At 40.8% G+C, this 18391-nt stretch overlaps 1 protein-coding gene across 1 annotated transcript; it reads left to right on the forward strand.

The window, feature by feature from the left end:
- Window positions 1-12544: 12544 nt before the first annotated feature.
- LOC311043997 (E3 ubiquitin-protein ligase TRIM35-like) lies at window positions 12545-14913 on the forward strand (the record flags this gene model as incomplete). Its single annotated transcript, XM_084055420.1, has 3 exons — window positions 12545-13387; window positions 13466-13627; window positions 14896-14913. The coding sequence occupies 3 exons, from the start codon at window positions 12545-12547 to the stop codon at window positions 14911-14913; spliced, it is 1023 nt and encodes a 340-aa protein (XP_083911546.1).
- Between the last annotated feature and the right edge of the window lie 3478 nt (window positions 14914-18391).

The raw sequence follows: 18391 nt of genomic DNA on the forward strand, positions 1-18391 counted from the left end.
TATAGATTTTTTTATTCTATACTTATTTAATATTTCATGCTGTATGATGCAAGTAAAATGTAAATAATAATTTCCTTTTGATTCAAAGATGCAATAGTTTGTGTCAATGCATTATTTGTAAATATACTGTATATACGGTATATCAGAAGTCAGTGTAGAGAGACAAGAAACTAAGACCAGAGAGAGTGGAGAGAAATGCAAGACAAGTTAAGGGGTCGGATTCAAACCCTAGGTCTGTGCACCAACTGGCTGACGTAGCAGGTACCCCTGCTTACTTGAATGGGTTAATTTGCAGAAATAATGTCTGAAACTTCAATATATATATATGTATATGTGTGTGTGTGTGTGTGTGTGTGTGTGTGTGTGTGTGTGTGTGTGTGTGTGTGTATATATATATATATATGTGCATATATACACAGATATACTATATATACATACATACATACATACATACATACATACATACATACAATCATGCATACAGTATATTTCTCTACAACGACACAGTACAGTATTTCCATAATTTGCTGTATTGAGACGTATCAACAGCTGCACATTTCACAAGTACCAACAATATGAACAGTTGCCTGGTGGGTAACCCCATTTTTATGCACTCCGGAAGGACAAACTATTGTGTAGCAAGAAGGAGAGTGACATCTAAATCAATAGGATTCAGTGACCGCTGTTGTTTTAACTTTTGCCTGCTTCAGGTTTTACTGCCAGACAGAGTTTGGCTCTCTTCTTCCCTCTACTGAGGCCTACAATCCGCACCAAATGTTTCACATTACCCAGTGTGAAAATCCTCCTATTCTTGAGATTTTTTTACAAGTCCATACATCCGTGGAAACTTGATATTTCATATTTCATTCTGGTTTGTGGATGTCATTGCAAGTGGACGCCAGTTCACATGCAACTGCCCGACCGAAGCCTTTGATCAGGCTGACCGTGACTAATTGTGGTTGGAGAACAAATGAAAGAAATATCAGAAGATTTCATGGGAATTGCCACTATGGCATGAGCCTCCTAGCTTCATTATTAGCATTAGAAATGTTAAATGACCACACTATGGCTAAATAAGCCTGTTTCCTCCGAAGGCTATACAAAAACAATTTGATGAGGATATGTTGAAACACATGTCCTATGACAGCTTTTTTTGCTTTGGCAAGTGCTCGTGGCCCCCACAAAAAGACAAAAGTCCCACATTTCATGGAAAACATACATAAACAGCACATAGAAACATAACATTGTACTATTTTCAAAAGCTTTTACGGTGCCTTGGTCTAGTATATAACAAGTACACTTAAGTGACCTATTTCATGCATTCTTTTTTTTTTTAAATCTGTAATAAACTGCATTTAGAAATTGAATACTCTAACCACAAAATCCCCATATGTACTTAAAAGGTATTCACAATAGAGACACGAATTGTTCTGGCAAACAAAATTCATTCCATGGGCCGAATATCAAGGGGAAGATGTAAAAAGAAATTTAAAGCGGCGTAAATGTTCCAAGTGTTTAAGAGTGGTCGGGGTATCCCAAGGGGCTCATTGAGGAAGGGCCTTTGTTCCTTGTACAGGATGTAACTTTGCAAGATGGTTTCATTCAATTTCATGTGCTGACACACCTATATATATGCATTCAATATCTGCATCGCATGCCCTTCCTCACTACCAGCCTTCAGCTTTACATTTGCATGTAATACACCAAGTTTTTTTCCCCCCCTCTTTCTTTCCTTTGACAAAACAATTTCCACCCACTGTTTTGGTGCACAAACATGTCAAACAGCCAAGGTATGTATCCGTCCAAGTAGCACGTTGACCTGTGGAGCTTCAGGGAGCATTTGTAAAAAGGCGGCCGATTTTCCGGTTAGGAGGGCAGGTTAGCCACGGTCCCAGCAGCAGGTGACTGGAATGAGGTCATGATGTGGTCATGGGAGGGGGGACAGTGGGGTTTTGTGTGTGTGTGTGTGTGTGTGTGTGTGTGTGTGTGTGTGTGTGTGTGTGTGCGTGTGCGTGCGCGCGCGTGTGTGCGTGTGTTGAAACCTGGCAGCAACTGCTGTGAGGGAGGTGAAAGATATCAGAGACTATTCCTCCTTTTCCCGAGGTGTCGTTTCACACCGGCCAAACTCAGGGTTTTTTGCTGGTACGGAATCTTCAAAATGACAAGCGAAGGATTGATATGCTTATTCGTGGCAGAGATAAACTGCCACTTAGGGCCTCAAGAGATAGCTGGAAAAAGGCAGGCCACACCGCATACCAAGGAGATAGGCTTTGTACCACCTGTGTTGCATTTGAAGTGCTCTCCAATGTCCTGACTTTCTCTGATTATTTGTAGCATGTCATGGCTCCTCGTTTCAGGGGCATTAATCACCAGAGATGATATGTTAAGTGTTATGTGTGCACTGGTTGCAACGTGCGTGCAGCACTAGATAATAATATAATCAAAGAAACAGCTACATTAATAGAATGAATGTATGCTTTTTTTTCATGTTCTCCGACACAGTCATTTTGTAAATGTTTCAAATGAACCCATTAGATTTCTTTGGCTATTTTTTGAAAAATCGCGGAAATGTGTGCAAATCTTTGATATATATAAAATATATATATATACATTTTTTCCCAAAAAATAAATGATCTCAGGTCTAAATGGGTTAACCACTTAAACCCTATATACTTTATTGACTGAGGTCGCCCAGGGGTCTATAGTTGGTTCCCTCCTTTTTCCCCCTCTACACTAAATCACTTTGCCATAAAATGCCAAGTTTGAAGTGCTAATATTTTTGCCAAATGTTCGCCCGTTTTCGGTGAATATTCACCAATTATGATATGCCCAGAATATAGACACAATGTTCATGCGGTTAAGTATGCAGCTGGACCAAGGAATTGAAAATTGTGCAAAATGTGGACACGGTTACATCACAACCTCTTTATGATGATGTATAAATTTACTTCTTTAAATTTTCCAATTGGCAGTCCAGCTCAGTATCTCTTTTCCCTGGAGCTGGGATGCATTTAGAGGACATGCTGACTTTGCCGGGCATCCAGAATACTTGGCATGTTTTGGCAAGTTCTCAGCAGTATATTGTGCCTAGTGAGGTATTACCTTACGCTTCTTTCCTTCTCGTCAATTGGCTGTGCAATGATTGTGACAAAGAGGCATAAATCTCTTGAACTACCTGTTTGATAGTCAGCCAGAGGTATCCACCAACAGTTGCCAAGGCTAGGAGGGGATTCGTGGGCTCAGCAGAGAGCGACCGGACATTAGTTATAATAAGACTGAAATGTACATCCCATGTCTGGAAAGCACACACCATTATTGATAAGTCCCAAATCTCCTCCGATTTTCAATGGCTCGAGAAGTTTACCCGCTATCTGACATGATTCATAGACTGTGATAAGAAAGATTAGCGGGTGTGAAATTCCCTCCCTTCTGTGCTTTGGGCTTTCAAATCCAACAAGATGAATGAGCTTGATGAGTTCTTCAGTTTCCATCTAAAGCCATGATGTATAAGTCATAGTAAGACGGTGTCGCTCGCCGAGAATAGCCGCTCTACAAGCTGACAACGCGTCGTATCTTTGACACGATGTGAGCTTGTAGATCGGCTATTTTCAGAGAGCAACACTGTCGAACGACAGAGCATAAATTAGACATCGGCCTCGCTGCGTTTGGCCTTCACGGTTTCCCCCTCTCTCGCAATACAGCCACTTTACGGGAGCCATGAGAAATGCCGCCATCCAAAAAAGAAAAAAAAATGACTTTGTTAGGCTCCTTATGAGCTGATGTGAGGTATAGGAGCCAGGTCGGGGAGAAGGGGAGAAAGAAAGAAAGAAAGCAAAAGAAAGAAAACATTGGTAATGGATCATAAATTACACTTTTTACGGAACAATGTGATTCGATCTGGGTGTCAGCTCTTCAAAAGTGATTGGTGAGAGCAGAGCCAATACATTCTCTAAGGCTGTTGTGTTCCAGATGAGGTTACGTGTTTCCTCAGTGGGAGGAAGGACACTTAGGCAGAAACAATTAGTCTCCATGGACCAATAGGAGAGACCATGCCAAAGCGCTGTAGAAATGGGAAAGTCAGATGTGTTCTCAGACCAAACGTCAAATCAGATTGACTCATTTGTGGATCCTGTTCAAATGTGTTTGCATCTCTATCTGGACAAAACTCTAGCTCCATAAAAGATTTCCCAGTGTGGCCTCCCAAAATCAGTGGCGGCTAATGGGGATTTGGTCAAAGTCAACCACTTGGAAGGATAGGTTCTGTCCCTACAAGCCAGGCCCATTGCATGCTAATGGTCAATGACCAGTAAGGTGTTCCGAAGTCATACGGCTTTGAACCCTTATTATATGCAGTACAGAAACGGAACGTTATAAAAACCTGTATTATTTATGTATCATGTATGCCTGTATTCAATCTCTATTCCATTTGACCTTAGTGTTACTAACAGGAATAACCTGAAGATCATAGGGTAGATCATCCAAATGAATTACTTATTTACCAGTGATTCTGTTAGCATTAGGTTGTTAATGCAGCATTTCATGGGGTACACTGTCAAACTATTTTCATTTTTATTTTTGTGTCTATAGTGAATTGTTGTATTGTTGTTGTATTAAATTGAAATCAAATTAAAAATAAAATCAAGCAGATTTTTTTTTAAATTCCAACCTGCTATGATAATTTAATTTATTGTAAAAGCATGCACTTTGTAACCCTTTTAAGAAAGATAAAATACTGTAAATAAAGATGATACATTTTTTATTATTACTGTATTATATATTGTAAAGATTATTATTTGCCATTATTAAATAATATATATATTATATATATATAATATACAATAATATTACTAAGATTACCAAGATATATGACAGCAAAATTGATTGGAATATGAAAAGAAAAGAAAACCTCTGATAGTTTAACTCATTCTTTGGTTGTTTGGAATCAGTTGGCACCTCCACATGTTTAGCTACTGCAGTGGTTCTCAACCTTTTTAGGCTGTGACCCCCAAAATAATCATATTTGAACTGGGGACCCCCAACCCTGACAAGCACTTGGAATTGTAGGCATTACATTTAGATTGACTTGGTTCCACTGATACACATTGTGAAAATAGCAGATCTACAAGCTCACAACGCGAGGCGTTGTAAGCTTGTAGATCGGCTATATTCACAATTTTTACCTCTTTCTTATATTATTTGACAATTTGGCCAATATTTTAACAGTTTTTATAGTATAGTTTGTTGATTACTTTTGATGCACTAATGGTCTTTTACTTAGCTTTTTTTTTAGGTATTAAAAAGGTCTTAAAGGTCCTTATTGTTACTTCACTGTCATCTGGGGACCCCCCCCCCAAAGTCATACAGGGACCCCTCTGGGGGTCCCGACTAGCTACAGCTACTCCTGGCCAAGTGGTCTAAGGCATACTCCTGTGAATGGAAAATATTTAGTTAATATGATCAATTTGTTATCTTTAATGCTTACACTTGCTTCGAGGTATTTTCCTCAAAACGTGTTTTTGTAATATTGTAGGCTATACCTGTGACAGTCAATAATCTCCCACCTCTGAGTGAAAGCATACATTTAGAGTGTTTCTAATATAAAAGAAAGACAGAATAGAAAATCTAAATCTACAGTATTGTCTGGCAAAATGTAAAAAAATATATATTTCCAGGGCTGTGAAAATGAGTGCTTTAATTCGGATGATTCATTTATGGAATGAATGCATTCAAATGTTTCATCTATTTTCAACTTCCCATGTCAGGTGTGGTCCTTATAGCAGGTGAATTTATCTGTGGCAGAGCTCTGCAGACACACACACACACACACACACACACACACACACACACACACACACACACACACACACACACACACACACACACACACACACACACACATTGCTGGTGGGGATATATTTTATCCCTGCTTCTGGTCAAACTGAATACATGCATTTCCTTTTAGAAATGTCTGATATGTTTGATATTTTATTGTTTGATACGTTTATTTTTGTTATCACTATTTTACATGTATGACTATAGCTTTGCCATCATCACTCCTGCATATATCATGCATTCACGTATACAGTTGCAGTGTTCATTACGGCGTCCTTGACACTACCTCTACTGACACCCCCTTCAGTGTTGCCAGATATTGTGAGAGAAAACAAGCAACCAGCCCAAGGAAAACCAGCCCAAAAGAAGCAACTATGGGCCACATAAGCACTTTAACATATCAAAAATCAGCTTCGCGACGCGTTGTAAGCTTGTAGATCTGCTATTTTCAAATAAAATCTTGTCGGGAAATTATGATAAGCAGATCTGGCAACCCTGACCCCCTTCCTCCCCAAGCCCTCAACCCATCCCCCTGTCCCGAAAGCAAGGAACAAAAACATCACACGGCTGGAGAAGACTCTCAACAAGTGCACAGCCGCCACATACCACACTTTAACAAGTATCTTACCACACTCACGCTGTAACCAAGTCAAACCATATGGTCTGGAGAGAAGGGGGGGGGGGCAAGGCCCAACTGAGGCGCCCCATCCCCATCCCAGGATCAAGCCATAAGTCACGTTGAAATACCTTGGAGGAACAACATGTGGACAACTATCATCCTGAAGGTGGAAAACACAAACCAGACAGTCGGCTAACAGAGAGATAACAGCTTCCACTTCATTGTAGCTGGAGTTGTTGCAATTTCTTGATTGTTAACTTATTAATTACTATCGTAGGGCCACCGACACAAAGGTGATGTGACCCTGAAGTAGAGTGTGAACCATTTTGGACGTTTTAATGCACACGGCAGAGCTAACGAGGAGATGTTTCAGCAAAAACATTCAAAGATTTCTTGAGAATGAAAGCTTTTCCTTCGGCTCGTTGCACAGCTATGCATTAAATGACCTTGAACGTCTTTGAGCTGTTTAGTCAAGACAGTGTTTTTGTTTGGGGGGTTGTACAGGTTTAAATTGCATCACTAAATTGCATCACTTAGTTTAAACTAAAAGATATTTAACATATCATTTTATTCATTATAGGAGATATCTGTAATACTGGACTGTGGAGGTATGTGGCTTAATTCAGCTAAATGTTTTCAAATGGGGTCCATGGCCAAATACATATCAATTTGGAGGTCCCTGACATGAAAATGTTTGAGAACTACTGGATCAAAACATAGTATATAGTACATTAAAACATACAGTATTATGCTTGAAACGGATCATAAAGTAGCTATATACCACAAAGCTACTGGACAAGGGGTAAAATGTATTTAACTCCAGCAGTTGACATTCTACATTTAGTTATTGCCAGAAGCGGATTAAATAAATTGATGCATTCTTGCAGTTGGTCATGGAAGGGAAATGGAGTGATATTATGTCCTCACATCCCATGTCAGGCTACTTTCACGCTTGCATCTTTTGCCTCTCCATAGACTTTGGCCAAAATGTTCTGCTATGCTCGCTTTCCATAAAATATTATAGGGAAGTTGAAAATGTGAATGAGTTCATGCCATTCATGCCTTTGTCTTGCAAGCGTTTTGTCTTGTAAGATGTATTTTGTGCAATTTTTAAAGCCTGTTGGATTATCCTTCTGTTTGATTTTAGGCAGATGTTTTATCGTTGTACATCACCTTGTAAATCTCGTTTTGAAAGGCGCTGTGACTGTGATCATGGCAAGTGAACTTGCAGCCCTGTTGACAGGTCCAGCTAAAAGTATCGGTGGCACTGAGTTAAAAAAAAGAAGAGGGGGAAAAAAAAGTCTAGTATTCAAATTGCCCAAACGTTCCTCTTTCAGACATGCAAACCTTTTTAGTTCTACACAGCATGGTCACATAATGGTTCACCACCTGGCCCGGGCAGGGTTTTTTTTTTATGTGGGAATTTCAGACTAATTCAGCCTGGAATGTCAGATGTGTTCTCAAGATGATGCACCTGATACTAAAAAGCAGTTCACAAGAACTCCGGTACAAGACAGATAGCTCCCTGGAGAGTGAGCCTCTTCTTTTCATATTATAAGCCCCCCCCCCAGCCCCCCTTTCCTCATGGTGATCCCAGCTCGTATGTTCTTGACAACCTACCATCACAGTCCTTTAATTTCAACAATATTGCGAGTGTATGTTGTGTCTGGGGGGGAGAAGCCAAGATGTATTAGGGAGGAACCTTACATGAGTGGCACACGCACACACACACACACACACACACACACACACACACACACACACACACACACACACACACACACACACACACACACACACACACACACACACACACACACACACACACACACACACACACACACACACACACACACACACACACACACGCACGCGCACACACGCGTACACACGCGTGCACGCGCACACACACACACACACACACACACACACACACACACACACACACACACACACACACACGCGCACACACCTTCTGTTGGGGCAGGCAGATGATGGGCTAAGACATCCCTGGCCCCCCATCTCAGTGGGGGGGTGGGGTACATGTCGGGGCTGCTGTTGGGGTGGTAGAGGGTTTTGGCAGCGACTTCAGAGAGGAGTGGACACCTCGGGATCAGGTCGATTAGGGCTTGCGTGCCCGTGTCCAGGTTTATGGTGGCTTTTCATAGGAACATAACCTCTTTGTTGGTCGGAGGAGTGAGGCAGGTGTTCTCTCCATCCTTTAGAGGAGATGTAACCTGATGAGGCCCTGCAGGCTCTAGCCCCACAAACACTCCCAACCTGTGTCTGAGTTCACGGGGTGCTCGCTCACGTTTATTAACCAGTGGAACATAACGGACCACTGGTCTCCCACACCCATGACTTCGAATGAATACCGACTTCAAACCTACAGAAACGCTTTCTGTCTCCATATATCACCCTTTTGTGTTTTTGTTTCCTTTATTGAATGCCCTATTTTATTCTCCGTCGTGTGACAGTGTTGCTCACTGAAAATCTTGAAGAATTTGGAAAAGTCTTATGCCAGTTTGAAGTGGTGATGTCCGTGGGTTTTATAAATAATTATACTTAACCAATGAAAAGCATTAACAAGAGATTGTGACTAAGTAATAATTGGATCCATTGGAACACAGGGTTCTAACACAATCTAACACAGCATGCCTGCTTGCTCAGGCAGTAGCACTTGCCAACCAGTAGTGGTCCTACCCTACCACAGGGTCTTCATTTCTCAATAGAAGAGCAGGGAGACCAAATACAACCACCACAATTGTCTAAGTTAAATTGTGTTAATATACAACGTAGAGATTTTTTTTTTTTGGAAAAGTTACATAGTGTAGCTTTAACTCTAATTCATAGGTCTACTCTGTACTCTCGGCCATGTCATACTGAAAAATAAGATTGACTTAAAGGGATAGTTCACCCCCAAAATGACACTTTTTTATGTTTCACCAGCGATAGTGTATAAGGTTCACTACATTCAATGCAGTTATACAGTACCTATACAGTATAATATTGATTTAATTGATTTTACTGTTGATCTCGGTAAATTGCACATGATATTTATTCATGCCTGGTCAGTCCAAGTGTAAATGGCCATGTCAGTCTTTAGGTGCTTAAAGGGATAGTTCACCCAAAAAAATCAATTAGTCACCCGATAAGGACTTGAATTCATGGATATTATTTTGTTTTTGTCGCATTCCTAGGCCAATAATTTGATGACCGGCGGCGGTTCCGGTAGGAGACTCAAAGAGTCTCCTTTGTGTCTCCTACCAGAACCGTTGCCTCATCAAATTATTGGCTTAGGAATGCAACAAAAACAAAAAAATATCCATGAATTCAAGTCCCCATGGGGTGACTAATCGATAAAAAAAGTATTTTTTGGTTGAACTATCCCTTTAAGCACCTAAAGACTGACGTGGCCATTTACACTTGGACTGACTGGGCATGAATAAATATCATGTGCAATCTATGACCAGTAGAATAGTAGATATGTACCGAGATCAACAGTAAAATCAATTAACTCAATATTATACTGTATAGGTACTGTATAACTGCATTGAATGCAGTGAACTTTATACACTATCGCTGGTGAAACATTAACAGCAGTTAGTCCGGGCAGGCCTAACCGGGCAGTCATAAGCATTAATCCAAGGATGGTGAAGAACATCTCTTACTTATATAATATGGGATAATGAACAGCAAGCTGGACATAAGTGAGAAATAAACAGGGTGATGCAGAACCCTGTCACGAAGCAAAGGGGTCTTGATTCCCCATGAAGGGATTTAGTTCTCAATGGTCTCAATGGTGTTTCCATGGTCTGCTTTTACCAACGGTTCAAAGCAGAATGAGTCAAACCTTTGAAGACACTTTTAACAGCATTTCTTCTATTTGGGTGGCCATATGGTAGGAAAGACGCTAGCAAATGTACACATGGCACAGTATCCCACTGACAAAGGAGAGCAAAACAGGCCCAACACATCAATAAAGAGTACATCATTCACATGTAGAAATACCAAACTATCAGTCACACAGCAGGTAGTGGGGCCAAGTGGATGTGATCCTCCAAACTGGATCTTACATCCTCTCTGAACATGTGGTTCCAAAATGTGTGCCACCCTCCTCTTATTCAAGCTTCTGATTGGAAACTTAGTTCAAAGAAGCTGTCAAGAAAGGAAAATTCTGTTCACTCTCCTGTGTCCAACCCAGTGGTGGCCAAAGTAGTTTGAATCATAGTGTATACAGATACTCCTGGTCAAATATCACTCAACCGACTGAGTTGAAGTACTGTCTGGTGTACATTCTTTTAAATACTGTATTCAAAATGACAAAATATAGCTTTTTTTATATCAATGCATTGCATATTAAAATTCAGAATTTCCGGAAATGTTCAAAAATCTATAGAGAAAATAGATCTGCTGTACGAGCACACATGCTCTACAAGCTCGATGTAACACGCTATGAGCTTGTAGATCTTAAGTGGTTCATTGTCTCCGCCTGCTCATGCCTGCCTGTCACTGTTGGCTTGATCACAGCAAAACTGTGCACACACACTCCCTGGATGCCAGAACCTCTGCCCCAAATGTTTCACATGGGCCTGTTATAACGCCACCATGGGGGAGGCTGCTTTTTGCAAAACAATTTTTTTTGACAGTAGGCTACTCCAAAAATCACACAAATCGGTACACAGTATCTCTATAGTCATTAAACAAAATGGGTCTTTCACATTTTTCATATTCCATCCTGATTGGCTAAGAATGGCTTCCTAAGTTTCCTAATGGCGTTAGGCTCAATGAGTGTCCCAGTTAATTCTGTAAGAGTATTAAAAATCTCAGTCCAATATGTGCTCAGAGAATTGCATGACCAAAACATTTTTCACAGTTGGGATCGATATTGTCGAATATTCTTGAGAGCCTAGCTTTCGTCCAGTGGGTCCGATGGACAACTTTACACTGGAGTAGGCCATGTCTGGCGCAGACCGATGAGGCGACTCAAAATTTTTCGCCAATGATTGTCAGGGATCTCCTCTCCCAAATCCTCCTCCCAGAGAGCCTTTACACAATTACCAGATGTAGGAGATAGTGATAAAGTGTTAAATGGCTTTATATTATGAATAGTATGCTTACTGGAATAATTACTGTAAAATCTCCATGTCTCTTCAGCTCTTTATAAACAAAAAATGCACATTTATTTTTTCTATTATTTTTGTCACTTGCACTACATTTTACAAGGGTCTTCAAATACAGTACTTTTCTAACAGACAGAAGGCAAGTGACCTTTTTACTTTTGGAAAATAACATTGAAGAAACTGTTAACTGGTTAATGTGTGTACTGTCACTTTAAAAGCGTAATTTATACTTCATCGTACAACGGTGTCACGCACCAAACATAGCCGACCTCCAAGCTCACATCTCGTCTTTTTTTTTAATTTTCTCCCCCTTTTCTTATTTTTTTTTTTTTATGTACATAATGTTATCTTTTACATGTTTTTTTTGTAATGATATTTGAACTGTACGTGGTGCCACTACGCTGTGTGTGTGTGTGTGTGTGTGTGTGTGTGTGTGTGTGTGTGTGTGTGTGTGTGTGTGTGTGTGTGTGTGTGTGTGTGTGTGTGTGTGTGTGTGTGTGTGTGTGTGTGTGTGTGTGTGTGTCATTCCTGTTATCAGAAGAAAATTAATCAAAGTTCATTTCCTTGTGAAGTCGTCTCAGCCTCTCGTCTCTAAGATTCACTCGTCAGTCAGAGACTTCGACTGCGACACGAGAAACTAACCGAGAGGCAAATATCAATCAATCAATAAATAGATCAATTAATAGACGGAAAGATCTTTTGAACAACCTGGCAGACCGACAGACTGTTATCTACAATCTCCACTGAGGTAAGAACTGGCAGATTATAAAAAGTGTTACAACTATTACTGTTACTATGAATACTACAACCATTACTATTTACTACTACTACTACTATAACAACTACTACTACTATAACTATAACTACTAATACTATTGATACTCATGTTATCGTGTTTTGTCTTCTAGTATTCCTCTGGTGTAACAGTCTCAGAGAACATTCCAGATCAGGCGTGTGACCGGCAGACAAAATGGCTTCCCTTTTGACTGCTCAGGAAGAGGAGCTGACCTGTCCCGTGTGTCATGACATCTTTAAACATCCCGTTATGCTGTCCTGTGCCCACAGCTTCTGCAAAGACTGTCTGCAAACATGGTGGAAGGTTAATTCAACAAAAGAATGTCCTGTTTGTAAGAGAAAATCCTCCAAGGACTTTCCTCCTTCAAACTTTTTGCTGAAGAACCTGTGTGAGAACCTCTTGGAGGAGAAAGGCCGGAGCTCCTCCTCTGTGATCTTCTGCAGTGCACACGGTGAGAAGCTCAAGCTCCTCTGTTTAAACGACCAACAGCCAGTGTGTGTCTTGTGTCACGATTCAGAGAAACACGCCGGACACAAGTTCTTACCCGTGGAGGAAGCGACTAGATTTAGACGTCGCAAACAGAAGGTCCAGGAATCACTGAAGCCTTTAAAGGAGAAACTGAAGGTCTATGATGAAGTTAAAAAAGAGTACGACAAAACAGAAAATCACTTCAAGGTTCAGGCCAGGAACACAGAGACGCAGATTAAGGAACAGTTTCAGAATCTTCGTCGGTTCCTACAGGTGGAAGAGGAGGCCAGGATCGCCACTCTGCGGGGGGAAGAGGCTCAGAAGAGTCAGAAGATAAAGGAGATGATTGAGGGTCTGAGCAGAAAAATGGAAACCCTCTCCAATGCAATCCAAGCTGCTGAAGACCAGCTGAGAGCCGACGACCACGTCTCATTCCTGAAGAACTACAAGACCACAATGAAGCGACTCCAGCTCACCCTGCAGGACCCACCGCCGGTCTCAGGAGTGCTGATAGATGAGGCCAAACACCTGAAGAACCTGATCTTCAGTGTCTGGGACAAGATGAAGGACATTGTCTCCTACACTCCTGTCATCCTGGACCCCAACACTGCTAATCCATATCTCAAGGTGTCTGATGATCTGACCAGTGTGAGAGTTGTAGTGGCGAAACAGCCGCTTCCTGACAACCCAGAGAGGTTCGACCACTATGTCCAAGTCCTGGGTTCTGAGGGCTTTAACTCAGGGTCTCACAGCTGGGACGTTGAGGTTGGAGACAATAACATCTGGAGAGTAGGTGTGTGTGTGGAGTCTTTCCAGAGGAAAGGAGGCAGAGGGAGTGGATACTGGTATACAGTGTTCTATAAGGGTAAATACACAGCAGTCTCCTCATCAGGGGTTAAGAGGACTGATCTCTCAGTGAATCAGAAACCCCGGAGGATCAGAGTCCAGCTGGACTGGGACAGAGGACAGCTGTCCTTCTCTGATCCTGATTCTAACACACACCTACACACCTTCACGCACACTTTCACAGAGAGACTGTTTCCATTCATTTATAATCATAATTATGGTGATGATAAGTCTCTGAAGATGTTACCAGGGAAGATCTGTGTCACTCTGGAAAACCACAATTAGAACGTCTAGCATCCAATAAAAAATCACACCCAGTGTGAAGTGGGCGGTGGAAGGTCATCACAACATGACTCACTTTTAAAAAAGGATAAATGACTTTTTTTAAAGTCCATACTGCTATTCATAGGGCTGCACAGGTGTCATGTGTTTCGCTAGCCAATCACAGTCCTGAATTTGCAAAGTCAGCCAATCACATTACAGTTAGTGGTGATGACACTAGCTGTAATGTGATTGGCTGATATGAAAAAAGTATCGATTTGCATTAACAATGGAAGGGTTAGGGGGTACATAAATTTTTTGGTCAGTGTCCAAAACCCACTTATAGGGGGCGGCTACACCGCCCCAAAAACCTACAGAATATATTGATCTGGTATTGATCAAGGGCTATTCTTTTATGGCAGGTCATTAATTCTTATTTTAAATCTGTTGCAGTGATTATTGAATTTTCACACACAGGTGATGGTGGTGATGGTGGGTGTAAGTATGTCATGAAGTCATGAATGTAAATATTGAAACATTTTGAGTGTTTGATTAATACGAACAATGTAAGTAATTTTGAGTGTTATTCCGGATAATTTTTGAGTGTTCATTCAATATGAGCTTTGTAACTATAAATAACTCAAACCAACATGTATAAATGATAGACATAAATAAGCTATATGCTTCAGCCTATGCCTTTTCGATCAAACAGTATGAAATATTGAATTACAGTGTGTTGTGTTTTGTGATACTGTTGATGTGGAGACAGACAGACAGACAGACAGACAGACCATGCTTTACAAACACAGCTATGGTGGACAGATAATTAAACAGATAAAATGATTCCTGATAACATGTTTTATATTATAGAGTTTGTCATATATGGTTCAGGTTTGAATTATGTTGTTTTTATGTGACAGTCTGTTGATGTGTATTTGATCTTATTAAAGATGAAGAGAGTAAAGTGAGTCAGATGTGTGTTTGTAACAGTCAGCATTCAGCAGATCATACACTAGAACAGACATGGGCAACATACGGCCCGGGGGCCGGACCCAGCCCTTTGACCATCTTAATGCGGCCCGCCAAGAAAAAAATGACCCCCACAAAAAAATTACATTCCAAAAGGCTGCCGTATGTTAATGGTTTTTAGAAAAAAATATTTAACTAGACCAATTAATATTTACCATTTGAGTATTATACCTACCTGCATTCCTCCATTTGTATGTACTCAAATGTTTTATGTTTATAATGTAACAGTGAAACAGTCAACCTTGAGTCCATATTTATAACCTAATGCAAAGTGTTTGATCAGTGACCTATGGAGTGGTGCATATCAGATAAGATGCTGTATAAATTTATAGGCTCATTTAAAAGTTGATACGGCATTGACGTGGATTGTTTTATGCAAGTCATCTTTTTATTGTAAGGCCAGAGTACACCTGAGTGATACAGTACAGCTGTAAAAATAATAATAACTAGAAAAAGTGCTCCTCGGAGCACAGGTCTCCGCCAGGTCAGGTACGTTATTGTGGCCTCCTGGTGGCGCTATAATAGGCCAATGTGAAAGGGGTGTCATTTCTTCTTAGGCTTTTCACGGCAATCAGACACTGCATTCATGATTTAAGGCTTTTGTTCCAAAAATGTGTTTTGCTAAGATTAGACCTGCTGGTGGCGCTATAACAGGCCAATGAGAAAAGGGTGCCTTCTTCCTCGGCCTAGTGGGAATGTGCATGTGAAATTTCACGGAAATCGCAAGCTGCGTTCATGATTTGAGGCATTTTGTTCAAAACAGACCAATCCTGCAAACTTTGGAAGCCAACCTTAGCCAATGAGGATGGAATATGGAAAATCGGACAGATCCGTGTTGATCACTTGACTATAGAGATAATGTGTACCGATTTGCATGACATTTGGATAAAATCTGTAGGAGTAAATGGGTTTTGCACAAATCGGCCTCCTGGTGGCGCTATAACAGGGCTATGTGAAAAATTTGGGGAAGAGGTTCTGAATTGGCATCCAGGGAGTGTGTGTGCACAGTTTCGGAGCGGTGTCGGAGATTAGCTGTTCACAGACGGACACACGGACGGACACACACACACACACACACACACACACACGGACGGACGGGGGGTAAAACATACTCTCTCGCCATGCCTTCGGCCTGGCGGAGACAATAATAATAATAATGTTTTAACAGAACAATTTTTGGTTACAACATTTTGTAACTGAAAATGATTGTTGTGAAAGCAAGTACGTTATTGTAAAGCAGTCTGGCATGTCTATCAAATCCATGCAGTTTTAACGTAATATAGCACTATGTTTTTCAAGTTTCAATTCAATTGTACAATGTGTGGCCCCTCACTCACTTTATGGAAGTCAGTATGGCCCCTTGGAAAGAAATCTTGCCCACCCCTGCCCTAGAGGCCAAGAAAAAATCGTTGCCCTGCATTTTTCAAATCTGCCTTTTATAGCGCCACCAGGAGGCCGACTTATGTAAAACACATTTTTATATATTACTCCTTCAGATTTGATCCAAATTTCACACAAATCGGTAGACATGATCTCTATAGTCATGTGATCAAGACGGATCTGTTTGGTTTTTCATATTCCATCCTGGTTGGCTAAGATTGACATCTTAAGTTTGCAGGAGTGACCCGTTTTGAACAAAATATATGCATGAACGCAGCATCCGATTGCGGTGAAACATTCGCACTACGTTGAGGAACAAATGCTACCCTTTCAACATTGCCTTATTATAGAGCCACTAGGAGGCCAATGTTTTCAAAACATATTTTTTATATTACTCCTAAAAATGTTGTCCAAACATCACGCAAATGGGTACATATTATGATCAAGACGGATCTAATCTCCGGCACCGTTGGCCCGGGTGCTGCGAAACTGTGCACACACACTCCCTGGGTGCCAAAGCCGAACCTCTGCCCCAAACAGGCTGATAACAGATTGGCCTGTTATAGCGCCACCAGGAGGCCGATTTTTGCGATTTCCGTGATATCATGCACACACATTCCCACTAGGCCAAGGAAGAAATGCCACCCTTTTCACATTGGCCTGTTATAGCGCCACTAGGAGGCCACAATAACCTACCTGACCTGGCGGAGACCTGTTCTCAGAGGAGCACTTTTACTAGTACATAATGTACCTTTTCTCTTAAATGTAGTGGAGTCATAAGTACAATATTTGTCTTTGAAATGTTATGTTATGTTGTGGAGTGAAAGTCACAGGTATCCAAAAATAGAAATACAGATAATGTGCTTAAGTATCGTAATCAAGTATTCATTTGGCCTAATGACCCAACACTGGGATGTGGCAAGCTCATATAATACTATTTCCATCTTGTAAACGCTCTCTTTTCTCTGCTCAAATAATCAGGCTGAAAAAAAATGTCTTACCCTTTGCACAGAGTCAACACATGACCCATATGTTTTCTTTAATAGCTATGTATGTCTTACTTCTCTTGGAACAGAGATGATGACATCTTTATTTTGGATTTCATGCTTGACATTTTTGCATCCCATGCACAGGCATTCTCAGCACTTGTCGCAAACCTGATGAACTAACATAAGAAACTTAAGTCATCGCCATAGTGTGTTGTGTGCTGCGGGCATGCAGGTACATGGCCCATGTATGGTAGCAGATAATCATGATGGAGGTGAGAAAGAAGAAAGTCCTACTATGACCACGCTGATGGCCATGTTGATAGTGGAGATAACACAAGTGCAACTGTTCTTGCATGCCATAATGGTATATTTTCAGTGGTGTAAAGTAACCGAGTACATTTACTCAAGTACTGCACTTACACACAATTTTGAGGTACTTTTAATTTACTTCGAATCTCCATTTTTTTGTATACTTTAAACTACTCCACAACATCTCAGAGGTGAATTTTGTACTTTTTACTCCACTACAATTATTTGACAGGTTTAGTTACTTTGCAGATTTAGATGTACAAAACATGATGCATTAACCAGTTAATACATCAAGTTTACACTTCGGCTATTATTGAAACACTTTTACTTTGGTACTTTAAGTATATTTTGATGCCAATACTTTGGTACTTTGGCTCTATAGTCAAATTTTGAATAATACTTTTACTTAGGCTACAGAGTATTTTTTAAATAGCTGTACTGCTACTTTTAGCAATACTGCTAGTAAAAGACTGCAGTAAGACTTTTCCCACCACTGTTTATTTTGTATGCACAATAGTGTAACTAGGATCTGATGGACGGCTGGTCTGTTTATCTGATCTCCAGGCTATCTGCATGCCATCATCCTATTAATTTTGCCGTGAACGATAAAGCGGCTCATTGCCTTGCAGATGGGAACGCTCCCTCCTGGTCAGGGTCTCTGTTTTGATGAAGACCTCACCGAGATCAATGCTCAGATCTCAGACGTACAACACCAACACCTGTGTCCATGTTGTTTAGC

This window comes from Gymnoscopelus microlampas, assembly GCF_963454915.1.
Source record: "Gymnoscopelus microlampas genome assembly, chromosome: 4".
Taxonomy (NCBI): domain Eukaryota; kingdom Metazoa; phylum Chordata; class Actinopteri; order Myctophiformes; family Myctophidae; genus Gymnoscopelus; species Gymnoscopelus microlampas.